This window comes from Capricornis sumatraensis, chromosome 2 (assembly GCF_032405125.1).
Source record: "Capricornis sumatraensis isolate serow.1 chromosome 2, serow.2, whole genome shotgun sequence".
Classification (NCBI taxonomy): Eukaryota; Metazoa; Chordata; class Mammalia; order Artiodactyla; family Bovidae; genus Capricornis; species Capricornis sumatraensis.
In genome coordinates, this window is record NC_091070.1 from 13,523,484 (window position 1) to 13,542,698 (window position 19,215).

The following is a 19,215-nucleotide window of genomic DNA, read 5'->3' on the forward strand; positions in this document are numbered from 1 at the left end:
CCCCGCCAGAGCCCCCCCACCTGCCCCAGGGAGGGAGAGGACTCGAGGGGGTCTCCCATCCACAGGCCCCAGCCCTGCTTCCTGCTTCCGAGGTCCTCCATCCACCCTGTCCTCTTCCTTGCCTCCAAAGCACTTCCTCTCCCCTTGGCAGAGAGTTCTGGAACACACAGGAAGTGGGGAGAGGACTGAGAGTTTGGCAGAGCTGGGACGGCAGCTCAAAGACAAACCCTATCGGCCAGGAGCATAGGCTCAGCATCTGACAGGAATCCCTTCAGGGCCCCAGATGGGGTACGCAGCCTCAGAGATGTCTCTTTCCCCCTCCCTGGGCCCCCGTCTCCTCCTCTGAAAAGTGAGAGAGTTGCAGTCCTTAGACAGGATGCCCTTGGAGCTCCGACGTGTCTCAAGACCCTGCAGACTCACAGTGCCCCTGGTGCTTGTGGCCATACTTTCTGCTCGAGAAATATTTCCAAGGCCCTCCTATGGTGCCATGCACCACCGAGCAGAGTTGGGAATGCAAAAACGCCCAAGATGCACACAGCTCTGCCTTGAAAATGCCAGTTTTTAAAGAAAAAGGTGCAGGCTTTGGAGACAGACAGATCTGAGATCCTGGTTGGTCCCAGCAGCTGGCGACTGTCAGCAGTTACTGGACCTCTCTGTGTCTCCTTGTCCTCTTCTGGAGTGTGGATCCTGACCCGGAGGGGCTGATGTGAAGAGTCAACCAGAGAATGCATGGCAGGCATCAGAGCTGCAGGTCCCTCCCCTCCTTCGGGTCAGCGCACCACAAGCGCCTCTTGCCACTTCGTTATCTTGAACCTCCCTCCCAAGGACTAGGAGGAGGGGCTGTGCATTTTCCCATATGGAAGTCCATCTGAATACCGCCTGCCTCTTCCTCCTACCAGGACACTCTCACTGAGTCCCCAGCTCATCTCCCGGACCTTAGGAGAAGTGCCAGGCCCCTTCTCCAGCTGTATTTTACAGGAGGGTTACTTCTAACCAATCTCCTCATCATGTAGAATTAATCAATTAATCAATCGTCCCTTTACAGTCTTCCAGCAGCCCCTGGGTAAATAGTTACATTAGCTCATAAAATCCCCAATTTGTCTTCCTGAGGGGAAGGGAAAAAAAAAAAAGAAAATGAGAGAACCACTAAAGGCCTCTTGTTTCAGAGCCGCAGCCCCACCGGCTCCAGATTGCTGGGCAGGAGCTCAGAGAGGCGGGAGGCGGCCCGCTGACCTCAGCCAGGGCCGGGCGGAGCAGGCTGCCTCCTGCCACCTCCAGGGCCGCAAGGGAAGTTTCTAGACCGGCGATTTGCTTCAGGCTCAGAAACCACACACACACACAAAGCCAAAGCTCAGTGAGAAGGCAAAACTGGCAATCCGCTCTTGACACCTCAAGGGTAGAATGGAGAACGGTCAGAATTAGGCTGGAATCCCCCACTTGGCTGGGGGACTCAGCTCAGGACTTCCCCTCCTGGCCTCAACTCCCTCAACAGAAAAACGGGGCTCAGGCAGTGTGCCTCGGAGGGTTTTCAAGAGAGCAAGACGAGATAGTGGCCGTGAGGCTGAGATAGTGTGGTGTTATGCTGGCGATCGCTGCTATTTCTAAAGTAGGCTCACGGGTGACCTCTGCCCGTTTGGAGGAGCCACCTATGGGTCCACGGCATTTCAGCCCAGCAGGGCCAGTGTGGCACCTTCTGTGAGAATTAGGGAAAGGTGCCCCTGGGTCAGAGGCTGCCCTCTGGGTGCAGGCGTGGCAAAACACAGGTTGGGGTTTGGCCTCTACACATTACCTGAGCTGGGAGCCGCTACACAGGACATAAGACACACAGGTCTAGGTGAAGACCCTAGGTCATCTCTGCAGTGAACCAGGAAGAGAAGGGGTTCAGCCAAGTGGCACGCAAAAAATTTTGGTGTTGGGCTTACTCCCTCATTTGAAGTATCCTAGAAAACATCAGCTTAGCAGAGAGACAGACCTCCCTGGACTCCCCTCTTTAAATTAGCAACTTCATTTTTACCTGCTCCATTTTTTTCCCACAGCACTTATTACCCACCACCTGATGCAATAGATATGCTGATATATATACATGTACACATATACATACACACACATATTTATAGTTGCCTCTGCTGTGCTCAGTCGCTTCAGTCGTGTCCAACTCTTTGCAGCCCCATGGACTCCAGCCTGCCAGGCTCCTCTGTTCATGGGGATTCTCCAGGCAATAATACTGGAGTGGGTTGCCATGCCCTCCTCCAGGGGATCTTTCCAACCCAGGGATGGAACCCAGGTTTCCCTCATTGCAGGTGGATTCTTTACCATCTGACCCACCAGGGAAGCCCATGAGTACTGGAGTGAGTAGCCTATCCCTTCTCCAGGGGATCCTCTGGACCCAGGAATCGAACCGGAGTCTCTTGCATTGCAGGCAGATTCTTTACCAGCTGAGCTACCAGGGAAGCCTTTTAGTTCTCTGTCTTCCTCTATCTGTAGTAAAAGATATATGTGGATGATCTTCTGTTTTGTTCACTGTTTCATCCCTAGTGCCTAGAACAGCGCCTGGTACATTGTAGGTTCTTGATAAATATCAGCTCAGTGAGTGACTGAATTAAAATATTATTAAATAGAATAAATTAAATGATATCTTCCTAGAAAATTCTGTCCTGTGCTCTGGTTCAAACTCTGCTTATTTTCAAAGGTGAGTGATAGGCAGAAGACAACAGAGGCAGGGAAACCTGTGTATTTGCTACGGATGACAATATTATCCTTTTATGTTGTGTAAGATGGCACAGAGATCAACGATCAGAAACTCCACTTAAGTCTGGGTGATTCTTTTACATATTCAAAATCAATAAAGGATAAATTCCTTTGGAAAGGGTGCTACAGATAAAGTCACATTACCTCTGAGCAAAAATAAATGATAGTCCTATTAGGAAATACTTACAAGATCTTCAAGTGAAGAAATTCAGGGATGAGACCCCACATGTTCCAATGGAGTATGCATGGCTTTGCAGTCTGAAAACCCCAAGTTCAAACTCCAGTCCTCTGACAAGCCCTGTGATCTTGGACAAGCTGCTTAACCTGTCAGGCCCTATATTTCCTTCACATTAAAATGTATTTAACAATACTTCTCCTGTATTGATGCTATGAGAATTAAATGTCAAAAAGATTAAATAAGAAAATATATGTGAAAATACCTAAGAAAGATGATGCCCGCTTCTCATTTGGTAGGGTTATTCTTCTTAACCCAAAGTTCTATACCATTTAGCATGGTGGGAAACCATCAGAAGTCACCTGATAACCATCTATCTATAAATGGTTGTTCCTCTCATATGAGTCTATGTTTTTGTGTACACATACATCTGTCTATAAACACACATTGCCTACAGTTAGGACTCTGGATGAATATTCATTTGTCCGTTGACAAAAATGACAAGAATCATTATTCTTTTTTCTACTTTTCATTCATTCATTCTTTTTTTTTAAACAGGGAACATGCACTAGTTATATAACCATTAGAAAAAAAATATTGCTTGTCCCATTGTGGAAAAGTAAAGTCATTTCTTAGAATATAAAGAAAGAAACCTTCTTTTACCCACATCATATTTTCCATGCTAAGTATGTCATATTTTCAACTTTTAACCACTTGACGCTGTAAGATAGTAGCTTAAAGATAAGTAGATTTTTGAAGACAAGGCAAAAATGCTTACTAAATTGGGGAATACATATTTTAATAATATATTTTTAAAATATTTTCAAAAAATGCTCAATTTCCATTTCTTCACCCAGAAATATTAATCAGAAGAGAGTAATTGTAAAAGCATGGGAACCACGTTCCTTTGGTTTGAAAATGGTTCTTCAAAGCCAATATAAATTCATCAATTTGTAGCCAATACAAATTCATCAAGACGTGAAGGCACGTCTTATAAACCTAAATCAATGAAAATGCAACGTGTTTAGATTTTTGCTCTGGGTAGAGTCCCTAGAAAAAGGTCTCAGTCAGAGTCAAACCATGCACAATCTGGCAGAGGGGAAATTTCCACAGCAGCTGTGCAAACACAAAGACTCACCTGGACCTTGACTGACATCTGTGGCAGCATTTTCAAAGGGAGGGAAATAGAGAGGAGAGAAAGAGGGAGAAAAAGAAGAGTGTTAGCAACACACACACGCAATGCCATGTGCCCTTGCATGACTACTCAGCTCATGCAAGACCCCAAAGATGCTCAGTCTCTGAGCATTTAGCTCCACCTTCACCCAAAAGCCACCCATGCAAGCCGAGGGGCCAAGCTCCCTTTCCACTATGCATGTATCAAGAGAGCTGAACTTCACATCTGTCCGGAAAGACATCCTCCAGGAATCAGATAGGGCCACAAACAGCCAAGCAGACCGGGATCCTGCAAGAATATTGGTTAAAATATTCTGGTTGACTTCTGCATACCCACACCCAAACAGTTTTCCTCCCCTCCGGATGCAGGACACTGGACAAGAAGTCAAGCAAGGTTTCTGCACAGAGAGAAAAACAGTGATAAACCACTCCTTTAAGGAACAAAGGAAAAGAGGTACAAGAATTAACAGCAAGTTGCAGCATCGTTCAGCTCATATGACTGAAGGACACAAGGTCACAAAACATTTATAATTCCCTCCCGACCCAGGATTCCCAGTGACCATTCTTCATCACAGACAGTGGTGTGTGTGCATGAGATTGCGTGTGAGTAGGTCATTTGCCACACAAACTGAAATTCTGCCTCTCCCTTCCATTTTTCTCCTTGCTTTTCACCCCATCATTAATGACAGAAATTGCCACTGGAAATCACTTCTGACAACTACAAATAAACATCCAGCTCTGGGAAGGTTGACATTTGAATTAAACCAATGAGCTTTCAAACAATGAAGAATGGGTTCATGCCCACCATCTCCATAAACACAATCTCTTCCTCCCCCCTTCAAATGTAAAATAGAATTATGCTGGGGAAGCCCAACCCAGAGCAGCCAAAGCCTTGTTGTTAATAGAATCCCTAGACCTGACCTGGTAAGACAGCCTACGGCTAGGGAGAAGCAACAGGGCTACTTCAGGAAACCACTGGCCATCCAGGCCATCCTGGGTGACCCCCTTAGAATCACTGACAACAGTGGGTCTGGGACATCCATGGACATTGTCTAGTTTAATTCTTTTTTGTTAAGATGGAGGATGAAATACGCTGAGAGATTTGTCCAAGGTCACACAGCTAGTTCAGGGAACAGATGCTAGGAGAGGCTCTGGATCCCGTGAATCCCACCCAATCCATACTTCATTCAACTGAAATCCAGGTCCCTCTAGGGTGCATGTGACATCAATTCAGTTTGCAAGCTCACGTGAGCCCCTGAAGCCACAGGGAAGGAGGCGAGAGACTCCCAGATACCCTACGAGGGGGTCACGGATTATCCTGTGTACCTCTAACCTGCGGCTAACAGATTTGCTAAATTCCACCAGGTTCTTCGGGCAACGGGTTCTTTAGGGCTTTTGTCCCCAGGAAAATCCAGGCACTGACCTAACCCACAGCAACAGCTGGGCATTTCTCCAGCCCATGCTCTGCATTTCCTGAAGGTTGTATATTCCCAATGAGATTAGAGAGAGCTCTGAATCATTCCTCAGCCACACGCCCTTCCAGGTTTTCTGGTGAGTTGTTAGATTTAGGGGTGGAGTAGCAGCAAAGAGGAAGAGGCAAAGTAGAAGAGGTTGGAAGGGAAGCATGCTGCATAAATAACTAAGCAAGGTCATTAACTGTGACTGATGGACTGCCTAGAGCAGTGGTCGTTAGAGTACCCCGCCATTAAACAGGGTATCCAACTATTTCAATGTGGTAGAGTTCAGTGGGGAAGGGGTCAACACCGTTATTCCTAGAAACACACTCTCTGGGGACACCAAGACCCAAGGGAGATAGGATACCTTGGAGCCCCAAAGTTCATTCAACACTAAATTGCCTATTTGGCCACGATAGTTACAATCCTAAATTACGGAGACAGATAGTCCAAGTTCAGATCCTGACCCACTCGATGACCTTGGGTCAATCATTGAACTTCTGAGTTGTTTTCTTCAGTTATAAAATGGGAAGATAACACAGCCTCCCTCATGTAAGTGTTACTAGAATTAAAAGAGATTAAATACTTGTAAACCACTTAACTCGGGACAAGACAAACACTACATAAATGTTAGCTGTGCTGATTGTTATCATTTTGAATTACCAGGGACAGAATTACCCAAAAATGTTGACCAGATGGCTCCCTGGAAACATCAAGAGACCACAGGAATTAAGCTGTATTTTGTTTAGTGATTTGGGTTCAACTTATGCTTGTGAATGAAGACCTTGCTGCAGCCCTCCCCTCTGGATCTCTTTTCTCCCTCCCAATCCCCAGCGAGAAATGAGTCAAAGGGGAGTTCAAAAACTCTAGGTGAGAAGAAGCAGGGATCAAAACAAATGCCTTTGTTATTTCTTTTGTTTTCCCTTGTGAAGGCTTAATATGGCCCACTTCTAATCCTGCATAAAAAATACTTTCTTGCAAAAGAGGAGCCAACAAGGCCACCAAGAAAAACCCCTTTAGCTGGGCGGGGGGGGGGGGTCAGGGTCCAAGCTCAGTTCTTGGCTGTGACACCACGCTGGAGGCAGCTCTAAGAATTTATGTCCAACTTGAATAAAAGAGAGACATCGTGTCACCTGGCACCTGTTCCAAGGAGCAATGAGTCTGCATTCAATTCTGACCAACAGAATGAAACAGCAAAGGTTTGGGCAGGCAGGGGTGGGGGCAGGAGAGGGGAATAGGGGGTGATTAGAACCTCAACAGTATCCATCTGTTATATGGTCCATCCAGCATCCTTTCCTCGTCCTTTTTGTAACAAGTCCCAATTGTCTTCTGGGAAACCTTGTTTCCCACCCTTAATCCCTGTGGTTTGGTAAAAGATGACCCCCATCCCCACCCAAGGGTAGGCATGCCATTCAGGAATTAGGAATTAGCAGAGGGAGAAGGGGGTCCACAGCTGGATTACTGGGATTCGGGCTTAGGCTCTTCAGGTGGAGTGGACTTTGTGCCAGTTAAGAGCTTTCTGCACTTGTTCCTTATCCATAAAGTGGGTGTGATAATAGTTTCTACTTCCCAGGATTGTGATGAGCAGCTCAGATCAGCGCTTAGCCTGCAGAAAGCCCTCAGTCAGTGTCAGCTGGTAATACTACTACCTTCAGGGCTATTTTATTTTTAAAGCAACAACCTTTTCTGTGGACACACAGCAAGGAAGGTTGACCTTGGACACAGCTGAGGTGTCAAATTCCATGCCTTGCTACTGCCCCACTTCCAAGGTGATCATCACCAAAGCACTGCTGTCCGTCATTGCTATGGGTCACAGCCTGGAGTCTGTGTGTGAAGGAGCAACATGGGGCCCCAGGACGAATCAGAGGAAATATACATATATGTAAATGTGTGTATCTCAATTTTTTTGGTAGATAAACAGTGGGGGCAAATGGCTGCAGAGAAGACAGCTGACAACCAGATGAGATCGCTCCAAGAAAGGCGGCATCCTCTCTGGTGCAAGGACCTCCTTGGTTGCCTCCTGCTGTTTTAATTCCGCACACTGCTGGGCCTGTGGTTTTCCAGAGCACTACTGCATTTAAATCTATATTCTATTTTCTCTCCTAGAAAATAGGTCAGACCCAAGGCAGAGTTCACCAGGTGGGGTCCCAGGAGGTTTGGCTGGGCCACACCTCCAGGAACCTGGCTGGGCAGCCTGCCCCATGCTCCCCAAAGCTCCTCCAGGGGCCTGGGGTGGGAGGTTGGGAGGTATAAAAGCAGCAAGTGGGGGAATCTTGGACTTCCACTCTTGAAATGACCTAGCCCAAATGAGAGGTGAGGTGGGAGGGCTCCCCTCACCCCCATCGAGCTATTTTCTGCAACAGCAGCAGATGGAGGGTCCTTTCATTCCCCTACTTGGTTACAAGAACTGGAGCTCCCCAAACTACAGGAAATTGTTTCCTTTGAACTTTAAAATAACCATGCTGAGCATATGCACTTGTAGCTGAGATTATTGTTGAATATGCAATAAGCGTCCGTGGGGGCACTGAGCAGAGGTGGGCCTGGCCTCATTTATTTCTTCCCTGGTTGTGACGCCAAAGAGAGTGGGTGAAGGGCAGCAGTGGCTTTCAAACCCTTCCTCTCCTGTGCTTCGCCCATCCCTGGTTTGGGCATGGCACCCCGAACAGAGGTGGCCCGAGGCTGGACCAGGATCCTTTTCATCAAGATCCCCCACCCTCAACTATTTTTCAAGCACCTGCTACCCACCAAGGTCAGTGTGAGTGCTACAGCTTGGAAGACAGGAGAAGGGAGGTGCCATTTACACCAGCCAACCTTCAGCGCTCTTGTCAAACAGCAGAAGTAACTAACATGAATTGAGGCGGTCCTGCCTACAGCCTATGAATTTGTTATTCTTCTGCCTGCCTGAACAGTCTTTGTCAGACATGGTTAAGACTGTCCCTCACTTTCTTCAGATATCAGTTCAAATGTTACTTCTCAGAAGGATTTTCTTTAACCACCTTCTCTAAAATAGGAAGCCTCCTCTTCCATTTAGGTTTTTCTTTTTTTTATGGCACTAATCACTGGCTGAGTGCCAAAGAAGTGATGCTTTTGAATGGTAGTGCTGGAGAAGACTCTTCAGAGTCCCCTGGACTGCAAGGAGATCAAACCACTCAATCTCAAAGGAAATAAACCCTGAATATTCATTGAAAGGACTGATGCTGAAACTCCAATAGTTTGGCCACCTGATGCGAACAGCTGACTAATTGCAACAGACTGATGCTGGGAAAGATTGAGGGCAGGAGGAGAAGGGGATGACAGGATGAGATAGTTGGATGACATCACTGACTCAATGGACACGAGTTTGAGCAAACTCAGGGAGATAGTTAAAGATAGAGAAGTCTGGTGGGCTGCAGTTCATGGGGGTCACAAAGAGTTGGACACAACTTAGCAACTGAACAACAACAACAACTATCTGACATTATAGGATGGGTCTGTTTTTATTGTTTATATCTCCCTTAAGATATAAGCTTCACGAGAGCTGTACTATCTAGTTCACTCACTACTTGTGTCCCAAGTGTTTAAGGAGGATCTGGTCTACAAAATGTGCTCTGCAATATGCCTTGAACGGTGACGAGATCATCTTAATTGATAGGACTCACTGAGATGGATACTATTGGTACCTTCATTCACACTGGAGAAAACTGAGGCTCAGAGAAGTTAACGTATGTGGCTACGGGTAAAGAGACACAGTGGGACTGGACTCTGGTTGTGTTTCAATGCTCTTACTCTGTTAAGCACTGTTTTCTTCCATGTTGGCCTCATCACCAGGTGAGTTGTCTCCATATAGTAACAAAGACGGGACTCGGCAATTATAGAGAAATGAGAGCAGCCAATTTCCTGGTGCACGTGTGCTCACTCACTTCAGTCGTGTCTGACTCTTTGTGATCCCACGGACTGTAGCCCGCCAGGCTCCTCTGTCCATGGGGACTCTCCAGGCAAGAATACTGGAGTGGGTTGTCATGCCTTCCTCCAGGGGATCTTCTCAACCCAGGGATCAAAATGGCATCCCTTATGTCTCCTGCATTCGCAGGCAGGTTCTTTACCACTAGAGCCACCTGGGAATCCATTTCCTGGTAATTGTAGTAAAATTCCCTGGGAAGACTCTCATTGATTTGGTTTAGGTCATGTGTCCATTCCTGAGCCAATTGCTGTGTCCAGCGTCACACGTCAGAGGATGAATTTCGGGATAAAATAGGATAACGCCTGTCTGTCCCTGGCACAAAGCAATACTAATCATAATAAAGTTCACATTCATTCAGGATTCTGTGTGTGCTGGGTGCTGTCCTAAGTGCTTGATATACATCTTATGTAATTTTCGCCACAACCCTAACAGGTAGGAACATTATTCATCCCATTTTACAGATAAGGAAACTAAGACCCAGTGAAGAGGTTCCGTCATTTACTCATACCTCTCATACTCAGAGTGCCACGTCAGATGAGAGTCAACCTCTATTTCTGAATAAAAGAACAAACCAGGATAGGTACCATCTAACCTATCAAGCTATAAATTAGGGATAAGAGTATTGGGTATCTCACAAGAGTGAGAAAAAGGCATAGCCCAGGTAGGCAATGGCACCCTACTCCAGTACTTTTGCCTGGAACATCCCATGGACAGAGGAGTCTGGTAGGCTACAGTCCATGGGGTCGCTAAGAGTCGGACACGACTGAGCAACTTCACTTTCACTTTTCACTTTCATGCATTGGAGAAGGAAATGGCAACCCACTCCAGTGTTCTTGCCTGAAGAATCCCAGGGATAGGGGAGCCTGGTGGGCTGCCATCTATGGATTCACACATAGTCAGACATGACTGAAGCGACTTAGCAGGTAGAAGGAAGGGTCAAGTGCAGTATGACCACAGGCCTGGACAGCTGGAGCTCCTACCGGGGCTGCACACTTTACAGGGCCCTGCTCTGACCCTTCTGCAGCCACAGCCCACCCCAGGAACTGAGACATCTACAGGGCCAGCTGGACTCCCTGCCTCCAGAACCAGCAACACCTGCCGCAAGCCCCCTTGTATAGAACACTCAGGTACTCTGAACCGTTGGCCCAAACTGCCCCAAATCCACCGGGGCCTCTTTCCTGGGTCCATTCTCCCAAAAGCAGAGCCATCCACTGACGCGCGTACTCTCGTGTCAAGAAACAGCCAATGGGAAGCCGTCTGCAGGAACTGCGGACTTCTATTGGCTGGGGCATCCACAAAGTGCACAAGGGTCTTTGCAGTGCTGGCAGTGGAGAGAAGGGAGGCTAACCACTGGGTTTCCATGTGTATTCTTATCCCAGGCCCACCAACACTGGGCAGGTTTTCAACTCAGGATTACAACCAACTTAACATTAGGAGAAAAAAAAAAAAATGTTAAGGTAAAGACACCATCTCCCCAGTAGCCTATCTTTTCTTGCCCCTGGAGAGAATGACCATAAGCGTCTTCCCTCCGTTTCAGGAATAATATACAGAAGGTTTTTTTATTTTTTGTGTTTAAGTTGAGAGCTAAAGCAAACTTCCAGCAGCGAAGAGGCTGGGTTTCCTGCGTCCTGGGGCTCTTTCCGGCTCTCAGTGTCTGAGCTGTTCAAACACAGGAAGAGTTGTCTTTCCACAAAAGGCCAGGTGGTGTTAGCTTCATCCCCGACACAGTGCCCACTTATCCGCCTTTGTAGAAGACGGAGCCCTCCCAAGCCCTGGTGCTGTTTGCTTTTGTTCTTTGCTGCTAATAACTCCAGATTGCAAGATGGAGCGCAGGGGTAGCTGCTGCGTCAGGTGCTAGCTGCCTGGGAAGGCAGAGGCAGGGAGAGGAGGAGGATGTGAGGCAGGAAGGGAGGAGGGTCCTCCCGCGGGCCAGGTCACCTCTGCGCCCGAACACCTTAGGGGCCGCCACACCATGTAGAGGCTGCGGCTCGAGGAGCCCGGGCTTGACTGACAGGTGGGAAGAGAGGGAATTCCTCGTTATAGAGACAACGGGAGATCAAACGGAGGTTTGTTCTTTATGCGTGTGTGTGTGTGTGTGTGTGTTTTAATGCTTTAAAGGTTCTGAGTGCAGACATGGGGGTAACGCCATCTGGGGTTTAAATCCTGTCTCTGCTATCTGTTATTCCACATATGTTTGTTCAGTCTCTTACTGTACCTTCCTCTTCAGCCACGTGGGAATAATGGCAGTCAACTCAGTTCTGCTAGAAGCACGCATGCATGCCTAGAAGTCATATGCTATGCAAGATCACGCAGTGAGGAACCAGGGAGCTTTATAGGGAAAATAGGGTTAGGGCCCAGTGCCCTCAAACTTCATCAGCGATACATAAGGAAGGACAGGAACCTGCTTTACATGTGTTAAATGGTTAAGGAATGCATAAATAATACAGTGAGTATAGAATTTGGAAAAGACCTGGGGTTGCTTTCTGGAAATGGGAAGCTTGAAAGTTGCTTTGAAGTAATGCCAGAAGGGTCACCTCAGATTGGTCAGGAAGTTGTAACCCCAGATGTGGAGAGGCATGGCTCATAACACCCCTGGTAACTGAAGCAGCTGGCACGCACTGAGGTGTTTACATTCCTACACAACTCAGTTCAGTGGGCTGCAGTTTTCTGCCTTCACCTCGAGTTTCTCATGGGCAAAATCATGCATAAGCAAAAGCAAAATTATTATGCTCAAATCGTTCCCTAATATATCAATCGCATTGGAACAAATTTGCATTTTCAAAACAAGCATTATAGCAGAACTGACTGTACTTAATTTAAATGACTGTTATGAAGACCAAATGAGATGATCCATACAAAACGCTCAGCACAACAGCACAATGCCAGGCACTGAGTAAACATTCAATAAACACTGGAACTACTGTTACTCATGTCCCTGCTGGCTTGTTGATACCTCCCTTGGTAAACTGAAAGTATCAGATTAAGCGTCTATCCAGTCAGCCTTGCAACAAAGGGCATCTCTAGCTAATTCTTACTCCCCACCTGAGACCAGGAGGCTGGCACCTGCAATAGGCTCCCACCTAACAAGACATGCATTTTCGAAAAGTCCTCACATCAGATGGACACTGCTAGGGACAGGATCCAAATGTCAGCTTCTTAGGTAAAGAAACGGTTGCTGTCCTCCCCAAATGAGCAAGACCCACAGGGAGAAGAGTACCCACTTGGGTCTCTGAGAACACCAGGAAATCATAGGAGTAAACTGACCCACATGAGAGGATCTGGTAGGATAAAGAGTGGATCCAGGAGGGGAATTAGTCAAGTCTCACATTAGAAAAACAACCTATGTGCAGACATTTTCAATCTCCTGCCTCCTGCAGAGAGGAGAGGGGTTAAAAGGCAGGTTCTAAAGCCAGGGGTGGGGAAGGCAATGGCACTCCACTCCAGTACTCTTGCCTGGAAAATCCCATGGATGGAGGAGGCTGGTGGGCTGCAGTCCATAGAGTCACTAAGAGTCGGACACAACTGAGCAACTTCACTTTCGTTTTTCACTTTCATGCATTGGAGAAGGAAATGGCAACCCACTCCAGTGTTCTTGCCTAGAGAATCCCGGGGATGGGGGAGCCTGGTGAGCTGCCAACTATGGGGTCGCACAGAGTCGGACATGACTGAAGCGACTTAGCAGCAGCAGAGCCCGGGGGCTTGCCCACGTGGCTCAGACAATAAAGAATCTGCCTGCAGTGCAGGGGACCAGGGTTCGATCCCTGGGCTGGGAAGTTCCCCTTGAGAAGGGAAAGGTAGCCCATTCCAGCATTCTTGCCTGGAGAACTCCGTGGACAGAGAAGCCTTGTGGGCTACAGTCCATGGGGTCGCAAAGCGTCAGACACGACTGAGTGACTAACACTTTCACTTTGCTAGTGCCAGGAAGACTTGATTGAAAATCCTGGCTCCTCCACACACCACGTATATGAGGTCAGGCATGTTAACTAAACCTGAGCCTCAATTTCCCTACCTATCAAATGGGGACAACCTATTTATCGTGTAGGACTGATATTAGGGTTATAAGGAGCGAATGTATGCAGAAACACTGACAGGGTGTCTGGCACTGAGGAAATACTAATAAGTGCTGGTTAGTCATAATTACTACATTTCCTCACAATGGCAATTTCCATGAGACAGGATTTGCCCTCTTTCCCAGAATTCCTTGCTCTCTGGAAAGACTAACTCCTTGGGGCACATGCCAAACTGAAGAAACTGTCTAGGAGAAGCAAGGGTTTCGGTGGAGGTGAGTTCTGCAAACTCTGCAGTTCAAAGACCCTTGCAAGGGGGCTCTGTAAGCTCTCATAGGGGTCGCCATGTAGAATGCGAGAAAGAGCCCCATGTTTAGAATCAGCAGTCTTGGTTTTTTGTTTTGTTTTCCTAATTTTTTAATTGTGATAAAATACACATAAGTTACCAGCTTAACCTCTTTAAGCACATAGTTCAGGGACAAGGTATATTCATACTGTGCAACCGCCTCCCATTTCCAAAACTTGTCATCTTGTAGAACTGAAAGCTTTTACCCACTAAACAATCGTCCATTCCTCCTACCCCATCCCCTGGCAACACCATTCCACTTTCTGTCTTTAGGAATCTGACTATCCTAGTAACTTCATATGAGTGGAACCATGCAGTATTTGTTCTCTTATCACTGCGTTATTTCACTTGGTACCCTGTCCTCAAGCTTCATCCATGTGTGGCACGTGTCAGAATCTCCTTCCTTTCAAAGATTGAAGAATACTTTGTTTACTGCATTGTAACAATGGAAAAATACATTGTATACTGCTGTTCCCCCCATATCAATGCGGGCAACTATCAAGAACCCCAAGAGGATGCTCAAAACTGCAAACAGTACTAAACCCTATATATACTAGGTTTTTTCCCTATATGTATGTACATACCTATGATAAAGTTTAAAGAATAAATTAGGCACAGTAAGAGATTAACAATAAGTAATAATAAAATAGGACAATTATATTGTGATACAAGTCACATGACTGATGTTTCTTTCTCCCAAAATCTTACTGGTTATGGTGTAAGATGATAAAATGCCTACATGATGAGCTGAAGTGAGGCAGATGATGTAGGCACTGTGATGCAGCATTGGGCTACCTCTGACCCTCTTTGGATGATCCTAGATCATTGATGATGTCGATGGCTGGAGGTCAGGATCAGATGATATCAGTGGTTGGGGATTACAGGTGGGACAGAGCAGGATGGCAGATACTACTTAGAACAACACACAATTTAACACTCATGTTTTATGAATTTTCCATTTCACAGTTTTTGACCATGGTTGATCACGAGCAACTAAACCATGGAAGGCAGAACTGTGGGTAAGGGGGGGCAACTTACTGTACATCATATTTTGCTTAGAAGCCCTGGTTTTGAGCCCTGAGTTTCCAGCCTACTACCAGCTGTATGATCCTGGGCAGCTCACAGCCTCTCCAAGCCTCAGCTTTCCCATCTATAACGGGCAGGAATAATGACGCCAATTCTGTGACTAGGTTGCAGTGAGGTTGACCTAATGTGACCTAAATGGGGAAGCATTCTGTAAACAATAAAGTGCTACGCCATTCGTCTAGTCTCTCCAGAAACATTAATTAAATGGCAATTCCTTACTAGCCCCTAATCTAGATTCTAGTATCAAAAAGAAGATTAAGTAGAGTCCCTGTTCACAGTGATATTCAGTTCAGTTCAGCTGCTCAGTCGTGTCCAACTCTTTGCAACCCCATGAATCGCAGCACGCCAGGCCTCCCTGTCCATCACCAACTCCCGGAGTTCACTCAGACTCACATCCATCAAGTCAGTGATGCCATCCAGCCATCTCATCCTCCGTCGTCCCCTTCTCTTCCTGTCCCCAATCCCTCCCAGCATCAAAGTCTTTTCCAATGAGTCAACTCTTCGCATGAGATGGCCAAAGTACTGGAGTTTCAGCTTTAGCATCATTCCTTCCAAAGAACACTCAGGGCTGATCTCCTTTAGAATGGACTGGTTGGATCTCCTTGCATTCCAAGGGACTCTCAAGAGTCTTCTCCAACACCACAGTTCAAAAGCATCAATTCTTTGGCGCTCAGCTTTCTTCACAGTCTAACTCTCACATTCATACATGACTACTGGAAAAACCATAGCCTTGACTAGACAGACCTTAGTCACCAAAGTAATGTCTCTGCTTTTGAATATGCTATCTAGGTTGGTCATAACTTTCCTTCCGAGGAGTAAGCGTCTTTTAATTTCTATACCAGAAATTTTTTTTTAAAAAAAGACAAATGCAGGAATCATTGTTCATTATGATGAAATGAAATGATGAAAGTCTCTCAGTTGTGTCCGACCCTCTGTGACCCCATGGGCTGTAGCCCACCAGGCTCCTCTGTCCATGGAATTCTCCAAACAAGAAAACTGGAGTGGGTACCCATTCCCTCCTCCAGGGGATCTTCCCGACCCAGGGATCGAAGCTGGGTCTCTCATTATAATCCTTGCTATTTACTGAACGCCTCCTACGTATCAGGTAGCTGCGGCAGCATTGTATGTATATGACTTCACTTAGTCCTACTGTGGCTCTTGTTGTTATCCCCACTTACAGACAAGGACACCAAAGCTCAGAGAAGTTAATATCCTCCAGTCCACTTCAGCCATCAGTCGTAGCCATGTGAACTCAGATTTCTCTGAATTTAAAGCCCTTTTTCTCCCCACAGTACCACCCATGCATCCCCCATTATTTCTTCCCTCACTGATCTGACCACTCAGATCTATCACCCTATAAGACATGGGGGCAAATTTCAAGAAATTAGTGTGGAAAAATGATGGAAACTGCTGACTGTACACAATATCTGTTGCTGGGCAGGATTTCAGAGAAAGAAATATGAATTGGGGCAATATATCCAAAACTGAGTTCCATGAAAATACAACAACCAGTGAGATACGAATAGGAGTTCCTTGCCAAAAAAAAAAAAAAAAAAAGCCAATCTGTGGTTAAATAAATATAGAAAACAGTGAGATAAAGAAAGGTAATCAAATATCTCAACAGCAAGACTTCAGAAAGCCTCACCTACACTACTGTGAAGTCTGAGAGCGGATATTGTACACAGGTTTCCCAATGTTTTGGGTAGACTGGACACATTTCCTTCTATAAAAGACCTGGGAACATGTCACAGAACACAGTTTGAGAAAGGCTGGCTTTGCAGCTTTCAGAACAGCTGGGAGGCGTCTCAATTCATCACAAGCCTTTATCCTCACCATTTTCGTCCCCATCGTGAGCCTTTGTATCTGGTTCTGTTTGAAATAGCTAACATTTATCGACCACTTACTACATGCCAGACACCGACTTAGGCACTAGAGACTCAAAATAACTGCCGGGGCTGCAGTTATAGTAAATCTAATAAGCCAAAAGAGTGTATAAGCACGATAGTGTGGCCATACCCGGCCATCTATTATCGAACTTCACATTAATGGGGGATTAAGGGTTGACAGAGAATGCTTCAAAGGTCTGTGCTGGAGAAACCTTGAAGTGGCCCTCAGAGAATAAACAGTAAAATTAAGTGGAGAGAAATCTTATAAGAACATTTTACCAAAACTAGCCATTGGTCAGGTTGACATCCCCGAGGGATGGGCTCCCTGTAAGGCATATAGTCCTCTGAAAAGACCGGAAGTGTTGAGCTAAAATTCCAATTTTGCTATTTATTATGTGACCTTGGATAGGTTACTTAAATTTCATCTGTAAGATGGGGATTGGTACATCAATTTCAGAGTTGTGAAGAAGATCAAAAGAGGCAATTGTATGTAATAATACAATGCCTAATGACCTGCCTGGCACACTGCTTAGCTCCGTTTCGTTCGACTGGTGACATCCTGGAGTAATGTGTTAAGAAAGAGTCTGAGGCTGCATATGCGCTTAGAGAGAGAAGAGGGTCATGACTGATTAGCAGTTTCTGCCATTGACTTGAGAAGGAGGGGGTCACAAATTGGCTCTAGTTAGCTGGAGACTTTCAACTGAGTGCTTTCCCAAGGGTCCCTGCCCTCAAAAAGGAGTTTCTAAAGACCTGGGGGACCTCAGAAGAAAGCAAGCAGCCCTCACAGAAGGCTTTCTCACTGTTAGCCCCTGTCAGCTCCTCTGCTTTCCCATATATCCTTCATTCTCTTTCATTTTCAGAAAATGACCAAGGTTGATCTCTTGCCTATGTAAAGCAAGGGTGTGCTGTGATGTGAAACTAGTACAGTATTTGCTCTGAACCTAAAAATTTTTTTCAGTCTGAAAAACACGCACATAGTCTACTAATGAGTACCAGTCCCCTTCTAAAGAGCTCGGCAGGATTGTGCAGGCCACTCAAGAGGGAACTCAGAAACCTGGGTAAAGCGGCATTCCACTGCCAGGAAGTACAGAGACGGAGCAAGAACAGAGGGAGCCCCTAGAGGGAAAGTCACATGTTACATATTGATAAAACACTTGTTGTGTTATAATTATTATTAATCACCATTTTTATCTTGTAACTTCTGTGGTACTACAGTTTAAAAAATAAAAAACAGTAAAAACATTAAAATCTGATGGTTTCAGAGAGAACAGCGTAAAGGAGCCACACTAAATTTCAGAAGTGGAAGAGTTCCAGGATGTCAAGTAGATCCATCCCTGTCATTTTACAAGTTCATTCCACTGACATGTGTTCACTGCACGTATCCATGGCCTAGGAACTGTGCTAGGCACTGGGGTGACGGCTGGTGAACAGAACAGATCTGGGTCTTGCACTCTTAGAGTCTAGGAGGGGAGATGGGCCACAAATAACCAAACAAACAGTTAGCTATTTAATTATCATTATGATCAGTGCCGTAATTACGATCCTTATGGATCCTTTGATGCTCAAGATGAGAGGAGACCCAAGATAGGGGATCTGCCATGTCCACTCAGCTGGACAGTGTTGAAGCTGAAGCCTGAATTCAGGTCATCTGCCTCCCCCGTCACCGTGGTCCCCACTGGGCCACAGCGGGGGGACCAGTGCCCTGACAGAAGTCTGGGAGAAGGATCCGGGACTAAGAGTAGGGTGGGGGGAAGCTGGGGCAGAGAAGCAAGCGGCCTCATCTCTGCAGCTTTCACAGAAGAACAAGAGCGGGGAGCCTGCCGACTTCACTGTCTTCCCAGACACTCCCTCACGCACGGCAGCGGTGGAAGATGCTTCAGCTACCTTCAGGTGAGGGCTGGGACACTAGAGCCGTCAACCGTCAGGACGATGAAGAGGACAGAGGAATGCCTCCGCCAAAACCCATTAGAAAGGGCAGAGAATAGGAAGTGTAGACCCTCCGCGGAGGCTGATCGCCAAGCTTTCTGCTGCACTTTGCTTGGGAATTAATCACACAAATCCCTTGATAAATCCGAGGCCGTTATTAGACAACACTAATAGCCCCCTTCAAGTAATCCAGGCAAAGACATCGAGAGAGCAGGGGTGGGGGGAGCCCCGAGGGGCTCGCGAGCAGCAGGCTTTCACGTGCACGTGCGTCCACGTGAGAGCACGTTCGCGCACACAGCCTGCCCGCCCCCACGCCCAGATGTCTGCTCCCAACACCACCTCTGACTTCTGCCCCAGTCGCTTCAGGCAAATGGAGCGAACTGAAGGATGGGAGAACTGAAGGTCTGTGTTCCCTCCCCTACCCAGCCCTGCCACTGACCTAATTCTCCACAAGAGAGGATTTTTTCCATTTTT

General features: G+C 46.6%; 1 protein-coding gene across 1 annotated transcript in view; it reads right to left on the reverse strand.

Annotated features, from left to right (window-relative positions):
- Nucleotides 1-19,215, reverse strand: part of NRXN3 (neurexin 3) — a 1,763,013-nt gene that overhangs the window by 1,720,203 nt on the left and 23,595 nt on the right. The window contains exon 2 of the mRNA XM_068964453.1: nt 4,062-4,079. Coding sequence (XP_068820554.1) covers nt 4,062-4,079 — 18 coding nt within the window. The remainder of the gene's footprint in view (nt 1-4,061; nt 4,080-19,215) is intronic.